This window comes from Girardinichthys multiradiatus, chromosome 3 (assembly GCF_021462225.1).
Source record: "Girardinichthys multiradiatus isolate DD_20200921_A chromosome 3, DD_fGirMul_XY1, whole genome shotgun sequence".
Lineage (NCBI taxonomy): Eukaryota > Metazoa > Chordata > Actinopteri > Cyprinodontiformes > Goodeidae > Girardinichthys > Girardinichthys multiradiatus.
Window position 1 is genome coordinate 41,567,108 of NC_061796.1, and position 14,099 is coordinate 41,581,206.

General features: G+C 40.7%; 1 protein-coding gene and 4 long non-coding RNA genes across 5 annotated transcripts; all 5 read right to left on the reverse strand.

The window, feature by feature from the left end:
* Positions 1-235: 235 nt before the first annotated feature.
* LOC124865357 lies at positions 236-1,290 on the reverse strand. The gene is made up of 2 exons (XR_007037555.1): positions 1,069-1,290; positions 236-879 (listed from the first exon to the last, which is right to left on the reverse strand). It is a non-coding gene; the product is annotated as an uncharacterized LOC124865357 (long non-coding RNA).
* Positions 1,291-3,763: 2,473 nt separating this feature from the next.
* Positions 3,764-6,371, reverse strand: LOC124866151. Its single transcript, XM_047361828.1, has 2 exons — positions 6,192-6,371; positions 3,764-4,225 (listed from the first exon to the last, which is right to left on the reverse strand). The coding sequence occupies exons 1-2, from the start codon at positions 6,369-6,371 to the stop codon at positions 3,764-3,766; spliced, it is 642 nt and encodes a 213-aa protein (XP_047217784.1).
* Positions 6,372-8,360: 1,989 nt separating this feature from the next.
* LOC124865387 lies at positions 8,361-9,118 on the reverse strand. Its single transcript, XR_007037563.1, has 2 exons — positions 9,084-9,118; positions 8,361-9,004 (listed from the first exon to the last, which is right to left on the reverse strand). It is a non-coding gene; the product is annotated as an uncharacterized LOC124865387 (long non-coding RNA).
* A 1,532-nt stretch (positions 9,119-10,650) lies between these two features.
* On the reverse strand, positions 10,651-11,408 carry LOC124865386. Its single transcript, XR_007037562.1, has 2 exons — positions 11,374-11,408; positions 10,651-11,294 (listed from the first exon to the last, which is right to left on the reverse strand). It is a non-coding gene; the product is annotated as an uncharacterized LOC124865386 (long non-coding RNA).
* A 1,571-nt stretch (positions 11,409-12,979) lies between these two features.
* Positions 12,980-13,737, reverse strand: LOC124866402. Its single transcript, XR_007037797.1, has 2 exons — positions 13,703-13,737; positions 12,980-13,623 (listed from the first exon to the last, which is right to left on the reverse strand). It is a non-coding gene; the product is annotated as an uncharacterized LOC124866402 (long non-coding RNA).
* Between the last annotated feature and the right edge of the window lie 362 nt (positions 13,738-14,099).

The following is a 14,099-nucleotide window of genomic DNA, read 5'->3' on the forward strand; positions in this document are numbered from 1 at the left end:
TTTTTCTGTTTTTATTGTATTGTTGCAGTGTTTGTATTGTATTCTATTTATTGTATTACTGTAGTTTCTGGTTTTGGTATTGTACACTTTTTATTGTGTTGTGTTTATTGCTGCCATTTTTATTATATGTTGATTTTTGTATTGTACTGTGTTTGTTGTATAACTGTTGTTGCCTTATATGTATTGTACTAGTTTTACTTTATTTGTATTGTTTTCTTCTATTGTATTCCTGATGTTTCGGATTGTGTATTGTACAGTTTTGATTGTACTGTGATTGGTACTGCTGTTTTTTTGTACTTTGATTGTTGGGCCATTTTTGTATTGTTCTGTTTTTACTGTATTACTGTTGTTGCTGTTTTAAGTATTGTTTTAATTTTATTGTTTTTTCTGATTTTGTATTGGACAGATTTGATTGTATTGTGAATATTGCTGCTGTTTTTTATTGTTGACATTTTACAATTTTTATTGTATTATGATTGTAGTTGCTGTCTTCGTATTGTACTCTTTTCTTGTATTACTGTAGTGTCGGGCTGTGTGAGGTTGTTGTAGGACCAACGTGCAGGAACGAGCAATGTAGCAGCATGGTACTCTTGTGTAGTTTTAGTAATGGTAAACAAAAGAGTTACAGACTGGCTGGAAATGATTCAAGGCAGGACAAGAACAAGGAAACATCCAGGGATGATAACAGGGTTGACATCAGTAGAAACTGGTGGAGAACAATGAAAACCAGAGAGCTTAAATACTGAGTGAAATGGAGTGTGGACCAATGAACTAAGACAGGAACTAATCAGGAGGAATATGAGACAGCAAGAACCAAAACAAAAACAGAGTTCAGGTGGATGGCCAAGAGGTGGTCCTAAGCTGAGGTGTCTGGATGACCTTCAGCAGAAGGAGCAGCAGCAGCATCTGGCTGATCTTCAGTGGCCTTCAGTGGAACGAGTTGAAGCATCTGGCTGACCTTCAGCAGAAGCAGAAACGAAAACGTCTGGCTGATCTTCAGTGGAAGGAGCAGAGCTGAAGCATATGGCTGACCTTCAGTGGAGGCCAAAGCTGAAGTGTCTGGCTGACCTTCAGCAGAAGGAGCAGCAGCAGCATCTGGCTGATCTTCAGAGGCCTTCAGTGGAACGAGTTGAACCATTTGGCTGACCTTCAGCAGAAGCAGAAACTAAAACGTCTGGCTGATCTTCAGTGGAAGGAGCAGAGCTGAAGCATATGGCTGATCTTCAGTGGAGGCGAAAGCTGAAGTGTCTGGCTGACCTTCAGCGAAAGGAGCAGCAGCATCTGGCTGATCTTCAGTGGCCTTCAGTGGAACGAGTTGAAGCATCTGGTTGACCTTCAGCAGAAGCAGAAACGAAAACGTCTGGCTGATCTTCAGTGGAAGGAGCAGCAGCATCTGGCTGATCTTTGGAGGCCAGGGCTGAAGCATCTGGGAGATCGTCAGTGGAATGAGCTGAAGCGTCTAGCTGACCTTCAGTTGTCGCAAGAGCTAAAGCATCTAGCTGCTTTTTAGCGGAGTTTGGGGCTGAAGCGGCATCTGGCTGATCTTCAGAGGCCTTCAGTGGAACGAGCTGAAGCATTTGGCTGACCTTCAGCAGAAGCAGAAAGTAAAATGTCTGGCTGACCTTCAGCGAAAGGAGCAGCAGCATCTTGCTGATCTTCGGAGCCATGAGCTGAAGCATCTGGTTGACCTTCAGCGGGAGGAGCAGCAGCATCTGGCTGATCTTCAGCAGAAGCAGAAACAAAAACGTCTGGCTGATCTTCAGTGGAAGGAGCAGCAGCATCTTGCTGATCTTTGGAGGCCAGGGCTGACGCATCAGGGAGATCGTCAGTGGAACGAGCTGAATCGTCTAGCTGACCTTCAGTTGACGCAAGAGCTAAAGCATCTAGCTGCTTTTTAGCGCAGTTTGGGGCTGAAGCGGCATCTGGCTGACCATCAGCAGAGGGACCAGCAGCATCTGGCTGATCTTCAGAGGCTTTCAGTAGAACGAGCTGAAGCATATGGCTAACCTTCAGCAGAGGCAGGAGCTGAGGCATCTGGCTGACCTTCAGTGGAACGAGCTGAAGCTGAGGCAAGAGCTTTTATTGTATTGTTGCAGTATTTGTATTGTATTCTATTTATTGTATTACTGTAGTTTCTGGTTTTGGTATTGTGCACTTTTTATTGTGTTGTGTTTAATGCTGCCATTTTTATTATATGTTGATTTTTATATTGTACTGTTTGTATTGTACAATTTTTAATGATCTTGCTGTTTTTTATTGTATTATATGTATTGTATAACTGATGTTGCTGTATTTTGTATTGTTCTCTTTTTATCTGCAGGAGCAGCAGCGTCTGGCTAACCTTCAGCAGAGGCAGGAGCTGAAGTTTCTAGCTGCTTTTTAGCGGTGGTTGGGGCTGAAGCATCTGGTTGACCTTCAGCGGAGGAAGGAGCTGAAGCATCTGGCTGACGTTTAGCGGTGTTGAATTTGTGTTGCGGTTTTTGTATTGTTCTGTTTTATTGTGTCATTGTTGCTGTATTTTGTATTGTACTCTTTTTATTGTATTACTGATGTTTCAGATTTGGTATTGAACAGTTTTGTTTGTATTGTGACTATTGTTTTGTATTCTACGGTCTGTACTACATTATTAATGATGTTCTTACTGTTTTGAATTATACCCTCTGTTTTGTTATCGCTGTTGCTGTTTTTGTATTGTTTTATTTTCTGTATGGATATTGTTGTTGCTACTTTTGCGTTGTACAGTTTCATTGTATTTTTGATGTTTTGAATTTGTACAATTTGTATTGTATTGTGTTGAGGTTGTATTTTTCTGTTTTTATTGTATTGTTGCAGTATTTGTATTGTATTCTATTTATTGTATTACTGTAGTTTCTGGTTTTGGTATTGTACACTTTTTATTGTGTTGTGTTTATTGCTGCCATTTTATTATATGTTGATTTTTGTATTGTACTGTGTTTGTTGTATAACTGTTGTTGCCTTATATGTATTGTACTAGTTTTACTGTATTTGTATTGTTTTCTTCTATTGTATTCCTGATGTTTCGGATTGTGTATTGTACAGTTTTGATTGTACTGTGATTGGTACTGCTGTTTTTTTGTACTTTGATTGTTGGGCCATTTTTGTATTGTTCTGTTTTTACTGTATTACTGTTGTTGCTGTTTTAAGTATTGTTTTAATTTTATTGTTTTTTCTGATTTTGTATTGGACAGATTTGATTGTATTGTGAATATTGCTGCTGTTTTTTATTGTTGACATTTTACAGTTTTTATTGTATTATGATTGTAGTTGCTGTCTTCGTATTGTACTCTTTTCTTGTATTACTGTAGTGTCGGGCTGTGTGAGGTTGTTGTAGGACCAACGTGCAGGAACGAGCAATGTAGCAGCATGGTACTCTTGTGTAGTTTTAGTAATGGTAAACAAAAGAGTTACAGACTGGCTGGAAATGATTCAAGGCAGGACAAGAACAAGGAAACATCCAGGGATGATAACAGGGTTGACATCAGTAGAAACTGGTGGAGAACACTGAAAACCAGAGAGCTTAAATACTGAGTGAAATGGAGTGCGGACCAATGAACTAAGAGAGGAACTAATCAGGAGGAATATGAGACAGCAAGAACCAAAACAAAAACAGAGTTCAGGTGGATGGCCAAGAGGTGGTCCTAAGCTGAGGTGTCTGGATGACCTTCAGCAGAAGGAGCAGCAGCAGCATCTGGCTGATCTTCAGTGGCCTTCAGTGGAACGAGTTGAAGCATCTGGCTGACCTTCAGCAGAAGCAGAAACGAAACGTCTGGCTGATCTTCAGTGGAAGGAGCAGAGCTGAAGCATATGGCTGACCTTCAGTGGAGGCCAAAGCTGAAGTGTCTGGCTGACCTTCAGCAAAAGGAGCAGCAGCATCTTGCTGATCTTTGGAGGCAGTGGCTGAAGCATCTGGTTGACTTTCAGCAGAGGCCAGGGCTGAAGCATCTGGGAGATCGTCAGTGGAACGAGCTGAAGCGTCTAGCTGACCTTCAGTTGTCGCAAGAGATAAAGCATCTAGCTGCTTTTTAGCGGAGTTTGGGGCTGAAGCGGCATCTGGCTGACCATCAGAGGCCTTCAGTGGAACGAGCTGAAGCATTTGGCTGACCTTCAGCAGAAGCAGAAAGTAAAATGTCTGGCTGACCTTCAGCGAAAGGAGCAGCAGCATCTTGCTGATCTTCGGAGCCACGAGCTGAAGCATCTGGTTGACCTTCAGCGGGAGGAGCAGCAGCATCTTGCTGATCTTTGGAGGCCAGGGCTGAAGCATCAGGGAGATCGTCAGTGGAACGAGCTGAATCGTCTAGCTGACCTTCAGTTGACGCAAGAGCTAAAGCATCTAGCTGCTTTTTAGCGCAGTTTTGGGCTGAAGCGGCATCTGGCTGACCATCAGCAGAGGGACCAGCAGCATCTGGCTGATCTTCAGAGGCTTTCAGTAGAACGAGCTGAAGCATATGGCTAACCTTCAGCAGAGGCAGGAGCTGAGGCATCCGGCTGTTCCTCGGAGGCAGGGGCTGAAGCATATGGCTGACCTTCAGTGGAATGAGCTGAAGCTGAGGCAAGAGCTTTTATTGTATTGTTGCAGTATTTGTATTGTATTCTATTTATTGTATTACTGTAGTTTCTGGTTTTGGTATTGTGCACTTTTTATTGTGTTGTGTTTAATGCTGCCATTTTTATTATATGTTGATTTTTATATTGTACTGTTTGTATTGTACAATTTTTAATGATCTTGCTGTTTTGTATTGTATTATATGTATTGTATAACTGATGTTGCTGTATTTTGTATTGTTCTCTTTTTATCTGCAGGAGCAGCAGCGTCTGGCTAACCTTCAGCAGAGGCAGGAGCTGAAGCATCTGGCTGACGTTTAGCGGTGTTGAATTTGTGTTGCGGTTTTTGTATTGTTCTGTTTTATTGTGTCATTGTTGCTGTATTTTGTATTGTACTCTTTTTATTGTATTACTGATGTTTCAGATTTGGTATTGAACAGTTTTGTTTGTATTGTGACTATTGTTTTGTATTCTACGGTCTGTACTACATTATTAATGATGTTCTTACTGTTTTGAATTATACCCTCTGTTTTGTTATCGTTGTTGCTGTTTTTGTATTGTTTTATTTTCTGTATGGATATTGTTGTTGCTACTTTTGCGTTGTACAGTTTCATTGTATTTTTGATGTTTTGAATTTGTACAATTTGTATTGTATTGTGTTGAGGTTGTATTTTTCTGTTTTTATTGTATTGTTGCAGTGTTTGTATTGTATTCTATTTATTGTATTACTGTAGTTTCTGGTTTTGGTATTGTACACTTTTTATTGTGTTGTGTTTATTGCTGCCATTTTTATTATATGTTGATTTTTGTATTGTACTGTGTTTGTTGTATAACTGTTGTTGCCTTATATGTATTGTACTAGTTTTACTGTATTTGTATTGTTTTCTTCTATTGTATTCCTGATGTTTCGGATTGTGTATTGTACAGTTTTGATTGTACTGTGATTGGTACTGCTGTTTTTTTGTACTTTGATTGTTGGGCCATTTTTGTATTGTTCTGTTTTTACTGTATTACTGTTGTTGCTGTTTTAAGTATTGTTTTAATTTTATTGTTTTTTCTGATTTTGTATTGGACAGATTTGATTGTATTGTGAATATTGCTGCTGTTTTTTATTGTTGACATTTTACAATTTTTATTGTATTATGATTGTAGTTGCTGTCTTCGTATTGTACTCTTTTCTTGTATTACTGTAGTGTCGGGCTGTGTGAGGTTGTTGTAGGACCAACGTGCAGGAACGAGCAATGTAGCAGCATGGTACTCTTGTGTAGTTTTAGTAATGGTAAACAAAAGAGTTACAGACTGGCTGGAAATGATTCAAGGCAGGACAAGAACAAGGAAACATCCAGGGATGATAACAGGGTTGACATCAGTAGAAACTGGTGGAGAACAATGAAAACCAGAGAGCTTAAATACCGAGTGAAATGGAGTGCGGACCAATGAATTAAGAGAGGAACTAATCAGTAGGAATATGAGACAGCAAGAACCAAAACAAAAACAGAGTTCAGGTGGATGGCCAAGAGTTGGTCCTAAGCTGAGGTGTCTGGATGACCTTCAGCAGAAGGAGCAGCAGCAGCATCTGGCTGATCTTCAGTGGCCTTCAGTGGAACGAGTTGAAGCATCTGGCTGACCTTCAGCAGAAGCAGAAACGAAAACGTCTGGCTGATCTTCAGTGGAAGGAGCAGAGCTGAAGCATATGGCTGACCTTCAGTGGAGGCCAAAGCTGAAGTGTCTGGCTGACCTTCAGCAGAAGGAGCAGCAGCAGCATCTGGCTGATCTTCAGAGGCCTTCAGTGGAACGAGTTGAACCATTTGGCTGACCTTCAGCAGAAGCAGAAACTAAAACGTCTGGCTGATCTTCAGTGGAAGGAGCAGAGCTGAAGCATATGGCTGATCTTCAGTGGAGGCGAAAGCTGAAGTGTCTGGCTGACCTTCAGCAAAAGGAGCAGCAGCATCTTGCTGATCTTCGGAGCCATGAGCTGAAGCATCTGGTTGACCTTCAGCAGAAGCAGAAACGAAAACGTCTGGCTGATCTTCAGTGGAAGGAGCAGCAGCATCTGGCTGATCTTCAGCAGAAGCAGAAACGAAAACGTCTGGCTGATCTTCAGTGGAAGGAGCAGCAGCATCTTGCTGATCTTTGGAGGCCAGGGCTGAAGCATCTGGGAGATCGTCAGTGGAATGAGCTGAAGCGTCTAGCTGACCTTCAGTTGTCGCAAGAGCTAAAGCATCTAGCTGCTTTTTAGCGGAGTTTGGGGCTGAAGCGGCATCTGGCTGATCTTCAGAGGCCTTCAGTGGAACGAGCTGAAGCATTTGGCTGACCTTCAGCAGAAGCAGAAAGTAAAATGTCTGGCTGACCTTCAGTGAAAGGAGCAGCAGCATCTTGCTGATCTTCGGAGCCACGAGCTGAAGCATCTGGTTGACCTTCAGCAGAAGCAGAAACGAAAACGTCTGGCTGATCTTCAGTGGAAGGAGCAGCAGCCTCTTGCTGATCTTCGGAGCCACGAGCTGAAGCATCTGGTTGACCTTCAGCGGGAGGAGCAGCAGCATCTGGCTGATCTTCAGCAGAAGCAGAAACGAAAACGTCTGGCTGATCTTCAGTGGAAGGAGCAGCAGCATCTTGCTGATCTTTGGAGGCCAGGGCTGAAGCATCAGGGAGATCGTCAGTGGAACGAGCTGAATCGTCTAGCTGACCTTCAGTTGACGCAAGAGCTAAAGCATCTAGCTGCTTTTTAGCGCAGTTTGGGGCTGAAGCGGCATCTGGCTGACCATCAGCAGAGGGACCAGCAGCATCTGGCTGATCTTCAGAGGCTTTCAGTAGAACGAGCTGAAGCATATGGCTAACCTTCAGCAGAGGCAGGAGCTGAGGCATCTGGCTGACCTTCAGTGGAACGAGCTGAAGCTGAGGCAAGAGCTTTTATTGTATTGTTGCAGTATTTGTATTGTATTCTATTTATTGTATTACTGTAGTTTCTGGTTTTGGTATTGTACACTTTTTATTGTGTTGTGTTTAATGCTGCCATTTTTATTATATGTTGATTTTTATATTGTACTGTTTGTATTGTACAATTTTTAATGATCTTGCTGTTTTGTATTGTATTATATGTATTGTATAACTGATGTTGCTGTATTTTGTATTGTTCTCTTTTATCTGCAGGAGCAGCAGCGTCTGGCTAACCTTCAGCAGAGGCAGGAGCTGAAGCATCTGGCTGACGTTTAGCGGTGTTGAATTTGTGTTGCGGTTTTTGTATTGTTCTGTTTTATTGTGTCATTGTTGCTGTATTTTGTATTGTACTCTTTTTATTGTATTACTGATGTTTCAGATTTGGTATTGAACAGTTTTTTTTGTATTGTGACTATTGTTTTGTATTCCACGGTCTGTACTACATTATTAATGATGTTCTTACTGTTTTGAATTATACCCTCTGTTTTGTTATCGCTGTTGCTGTTTTTGTATTGTTTTATTTTCTGTATGGATATTGTTGTTGCTACTTTTGCGTTGTACAGTTTCATTGTATTTTTGATGTTTTGAATTTGTACAATTTGTATTGTATTGTGTTGAGGTTGTATTTTTCTGTTTTTATTGTATTGTTGCAGTATTTGTATTGTATTCTATTTATTGTATTACTGTAGTTTCTGGTTTTGGTATTGTACACTTTTTATTGTGTTGTGTTTATTGCTGCCATTTTTATTATATGTTGATTTTTGTATTGTACTGTGTTTGTTGTATAACTGTTGTTGCCTTATATGTATTGTACTAGTTTTACTGTATTTGTATTGTTCTCTTCTATTGTATTCCTGATGTTTCGGATTGTGTATTGTACAGTTTTGATTGTACTGTGATTGGTACTGCTGTTTTTTTGTACTTTGATTGTTGGGCCATTTTTGTATTGTTCTGTTTTTACTGTATTACTGTTGTTGCTGTTTTAAGTATTGTTTTAATTTTATTGTTTTTTCTGATTTTGTATTGGACAGATTTGATTGTATTGTGAATATTGCTGCTGTTTTTTATTGTTGGCATTTTACAATTTTTATTGTATTATGATTGTAGTTGCTGTCTTCGTATTGTACTCTTTTCTTGTATTACTGTAGTGTCGGGCTGTGTGAGGTTGTTGTAGGAACAACGTGCAGGAACGAGCAATGTAGCAGCATGGTACTCTTGTGTAGTTTTAGTAATGGTAAACAAAAGAGTTACAGACTGGCTGGAAATGATTCAAGGCAGGACAAGAACAAGGAAACATCCAGGGATGATAACAGGGTTGACATCAGTAGAAACTGGTGGAGAACAATGAAAACCAGAGAGCTTAAATACTGAGTGAAATGGAGTGCGGACCAATGAACTAAGAGAGGAACTAATCAGGAGGAATATGAGACAGCAAGAACCAAAACAAAAACAGAGTTCAGGTGGATGGCCAAGAGGTGGTCCTAAGCTGAGGTGTCTGGATGACCTTCAGCAGAAGGAGCAGCAGCAGCATCTGGCTGATCTTCAGTGGCCTTCAGTGGAACGAGTTGAAGCATCTGGCTGACCTTCAGCAGAAGCAGAAACGAAAACGTCTGGCTGATCTTCAGTGGAAGGAGCAGAGCTGAAGCATATGGCTGACCTTCAGTGGAGGCCAAAGCTGAAGTGTCTGGCTGACCTTCAGCAAAAGGAGCAGCAGCATCTTGCTAATCTTTGGAGGCAGTGGCTGAAGCATCTGGTTGACTTTCAGCGGAGGCCAGGGCTGAAGCATCTGGGAGATTGTCAGTGGAACGAGCTGAAACGTCTAGCTGACCTTCAGTTGAGGCAAGAGCTAAAGCATCTAGCTGCTTTTTAGCGGAGTTTTGGGCTCAAGCGGCATCTGGCTGACCATCAGCAGAGGGACCAGCAGCATCTGGCTGATCTTCAGAGGCCTTCAGTGGAACGAGCTGAAGTATTTGGTTGACCTTCAGTAGAAGCAGAAAGTAAAACGTCTGGCTGACCTTCAGCGAAAGGAGCAGCAGCATCTTGCTGATCTTCGGAGCCACGGGCTGAAGCAACTGGTTGACCTTCAGCCGGAGGAGCAGCAGCATCTGGCTGATCTTCAGAGGCCTTCAGCAGAACGAGCTGAAGCATATGGCTAACCTTCAGCAGAGGCAGGAGCTGAGGCATCTGGCTGTTCCTCGGAGGCAGGGGCTGAAGCATCTGGCTGACCTTCAGTGGAACGAGCTGAAGCTGAGGCAAGAGCTTTTATTGTATTGTTGCAGTATTTATATTGTATTCTATTTATTGTATTACTGTAGTTTCTGGTTTTGGTATTGTACACTTTTTATTGTGTTGTGTTTAATGCTGCCATTTTTATTATATGTTGATTTTTATATTGTACTGTTTGTATTGTACAATTTTTAATGATCTTGCTGTTTTGTATTGTATTATATTTATTGTATAACTGATGTTGCTGTATTTTGTATTGTTCTCTTTTTATCTGCAGGAGCAGCAGCGTCTGGCTAACCTTCAGCAGAGGCAGGAGCTGAAGCATCTGGCTGACGTTTAGCGGTGTTGAATTTGTGTTGCGGTTTTTGTATTGTTCTGTTTTATTGTGTCATTGTTGCTGTATTTTGTATTGTACTCTTTTTATTGTATTACTGATGTTTCAGATTTGGTATTGAACAGTTTTGTTTGTATTGTGACTATTGTTTTGTATTCTACGGTCTGTACTACATTATTAATGATGTTCTTACTGTTTTGAATTATACCCTCTGTTTTGTTATCGTTGTTGCTGTTTTTGTATTGTTTTATTTTCTGTATGGATATTGTTGTTGCTACTTTTGCGTTGTACAGTTTCATTGTATTTTTGATGTTTTGAATTTGTACAATTTGTATTGTATTGTGTTGAGGTTGTATTTTTCTGTTTTTATTGTATTGTTGCAGTATTTGTATTGTATTCTATATATTGTATTACTGTAGTTTCTGGTTTTGGTATTGTACACTTTTTATTGTGTTGTGTTTATTGCTGCCATTTTTATTATATGTTGATTTTTGTATTGTACTGTGTTTGTTGTATAACTGTTGTTGCCTTATATGTATTGTACTAGTTTTACTGTATTTGTATTGTTTTCTTCTATTGTATTCCTGATGTTTCGGATTGTGTATTGTACAGTTTTGATTGTACTGTGATTGGTACTGCTGTTTTTTTGTACTTTGATTGTTGGGCCATTTTTGTATTGTTCTGTTTTTACTGTATTACTGTTGTTGCTGTTTTAAGTATTGTTTTAATTTTATTGTTTTTTCTGATTTTGTATTGGACAGATTTGATTGTATTGTGAATATTGCTGCTGTTTTTTATTGTTGGCATTTTACAGTTTTTATTGTATTATGATTGTAGTTGCTGTCTTCGTATTGTACTCTTTTCTTGTATTACTGTAGTGTCGGGCTGTGTGAGGTTGTTGTAGGACCAACGTGCAGGAACGAGCAATGTAGCAGCATGGTACTCTTGTGTAGTTTTAGTAATGGTAAACAAAAGAGTTACAGACTGTCTGGAAATGATTCAAGGCAGGACAAGAACAAGGAAACATCCAGGGATGATAACAGGGTTGACATCAGTAGAAACTGGTGGAGAACAATGAAAACCAGAGAGCTTAAATACTGAGTGAAATGGAGTGCGGACCAATGAACTAAGAGAGGAACTAATCAGGAGGAATATGAGACAGCAAGAACCAAAACAAAAACAGAGTTCAGGTGGATGGCCAAGAGGTGGTCCTAAGCTGAGGTGTCTGGATGACCTTCAGCTGAAGGAGCAGCAGCAGCATCTGTCTGATCTTCAGTGGCCTTCAGTGGAACGAGTTGAAGCATCTGGCTGACCTTCAGCAGAAGCAGAAACGAAAACGTCTGGCTGATCTTCAGTGGAAGGAGCAGAGCTGAAGCATATGGCTGACCTTCAGTGGAGGCCAAAGCTGAAGTGTCTGGCTGACCTTCAGCAAAAGGAGCAGCAGCATATTGCTGATCTTTGGAGGCAGTGGCTGAAGCATCTGGTTGACTTTCAGCAGAGGCCAGGGCTGAAGCATCTGGGAGATTGTCAGTGGAACGAGCTGAAACGTCTAGCTGACCTTCAGTTGAGGCAAGAGCTAAAGCATCTAGCTGCTTTTTAGCGGAGTTTTGGGCTCAAGCGGCATCTGGCTGACCATCAGCAGAGGGACCAGCAGCATCTGGCTGATCTTCAGAGGCCTTCAGTGAAACGAGCTGAAGTATTTGGTTGACCTTCAGCAGAAGCAGAAAGTAAAACGTCTGGCTGACCTTCAGCGAAAGGAGCAGCAGCATCTTGCTGATCTTCGGAGCCACGGGCTGAAGCAACTGGTTGACCTTCAGCCGGAGGAGCAGCAGCATCTGGCTGATCTTCAGAGGCATTCAGCAGAATGAGCTGAAGCATATGGCTAACCTTCAGCAGAGGCAGGAGCTGAGGCATCTGGCTGAACTTCAGTGGAATGAGCTGAAGTTGAGGCAAGAGCTTTTATTGTATTGTTGCAGTATTTGTATTGTATTCTATTTATTGTATTACTGTAGTTTCTGGTTTTGGTATTGTGCACTTTTTATTGTGTTGTGTTTAATGCTGCCATTTTTATTATATGTTGATTTTTATATTGTACTGTTTGTATTGTACAATTTTTAATGATCTTGCTGTTTTGTATTGTATTATATTTATTGTATAACTGATGTTGCTGTATTTTGTATTGTTCTCTTTTCATCTGCAGGAGCAGCAGCGTCTGGCTAACCTTCAGCAGAGGCAGGAGCTGAAGTGTCTAGCTGCTTTTTAGCGGTGGTTGGGGCTGAAGCATCTGGTTGACCTTCAGCGGAGGAAGGAGCTGAAGCATCTGGCTGACGTTTAGCGGTGTTGAATTTGTGTTGCGGTTTTTGTATTGTTCTGTTTTATTGTGTCATTGTTGCTGTATTTTGTATTGTACTCTTTTTATTGTATTACTGATGTTTCAGATTTGGTATTGAACAGTTTTGTTTGTATTGTGACTATTGTTTTGTATTCTACGGTCTGTACTACATTATTAATGATGTTCTTGCTGTTTTGAATTATACCCTCTGTTTTGTTATCGTTGTTGCTGTTTTTGTATTGTTTTATTTTCTGTATGGATATTGTTGTTGCTACTTTTGCGTTGTACAGTTTCATTGTATTTTTGATGTTTTGAATTTGTACCATTTGTATTGTATTGTGTTGAGGTTGTATTTTTCTGTTTTTATTGTATTGTTGCAGTATTTGTATTGTATTCTATTTATTGTATTACTGTAGTTTCTGGTTTTGGTATTGTACACTTTTTATTGTGTTGTGTTTATTGCTGCCATTTTTATTATATGTTGATTTTTGTATTGTACTGTGTTTGTTGTATAACTGTTGTTGCCTTATATGTATTGTACTAGTTTTACTGTATTTGTATTGTTTTCTTCTATTGTATTCCTGATGTTTCGGATTGTGTATTGTACAGTTTTGATTGTACTGTGATTGGTACTGCTGTTTTTTTGTACTTTGATTGTTGGGCCATTTTTGTATTGTTCTGTTTTTACTGTATTACTGTTGTTGCTGTTTTAAGTATTGTTTTAATTTTATTGTTTTTTCTGATTTTGTATTGGACAGATTTGACTGTATTGTGAATATTGCTGCTGTTTTTTATATTTGACATTTTACAATTTTTATTGTATTATGATTGTAGTTGCTGTCTTCGTATTGTACTCTTTTTTTGTATTACTGTAGTGTCGGGCTGTGTGAGGTTGTTGTAGGAACAACGTGCAGGAACGAGCAATGTAGCAGCATGGTACTCTTGTGTAGTTTTAGTAATGGTAAACAAAAGAGTTACAGACTGGCTGGAAATGATTCAAGGCAGGACAAGAACAAGGAAACATCCAGGGATGATAACAGGGTTGACATCAGTAGAAACTGGTGGAGAACAATGAAAACCAGAGAGCTTAAATACTGAGTGAAATGGAGTGCGGACCAATGAACTAAGAGAGGAACTAATCAGGAGGAATATGAGACAGCAAGAACCAAAACAAAAACAGAGTTCAGGTGGATGGCCAAGAGGTGGTCCTAAGCTGAGGTGTCTGGATGACCTTCAGCTGAAGGAGCAGCAGCAGCATCTGTCTGATCTTCAGTGGCCTTCAGTGGAACGAGTTGAAGCATCTGGCTGACCTTCAGCAGAAGCAGAAACGAAAACGTCTGGCTGATCTTCAGTGGAAGGAGCAGAGCTGAAGCATATGGCTGACCTTCAGTGGAGGCCAAAGCTGAAGTGTCTGGCTGACCTTCAGCAAAAGGAGCAGCAGCATATTGCTGATCTTTGGAGGCAGTGGCTGAAGCATCTGGTTGACTTTCAGCAGAGGCCAGGGCTGAAGCATCTGGGAGATTGTCAGTGGAACGAGCTGAAACGTCTAGCTGACCTTCAGTTGAGGCAAGAGCTAAAGCATCTAGCTGCTTTTTAGCGGAGTTTTGGGCTCAAGCGGCATCTGGCTGACCATCAGCAGAGGGACCAGCAGCATCTGGCTGATCTTCAGAGGCCTTCAGTGAAACGAGCTGAAGTATTTGGTTGACC

Excerpts from the sequence above, each read along its gene's own strand:
- LOC124866151 (XM_047361828.1), bottom strand. The coding sequence starts at position 6,371 with ATGGTTCAACTCGTTCCACTGAAGGCCTCTGAAGATCAGCCAGATGCT. Across the intron at positions 4,226-6,191 it reads CGTTTCTGCTTCTGCTGAAG|GTCAACCAGATGCTTCAGCT; the intron begins GTCAGCCAGATG and ends CTCCCGCTGAAG.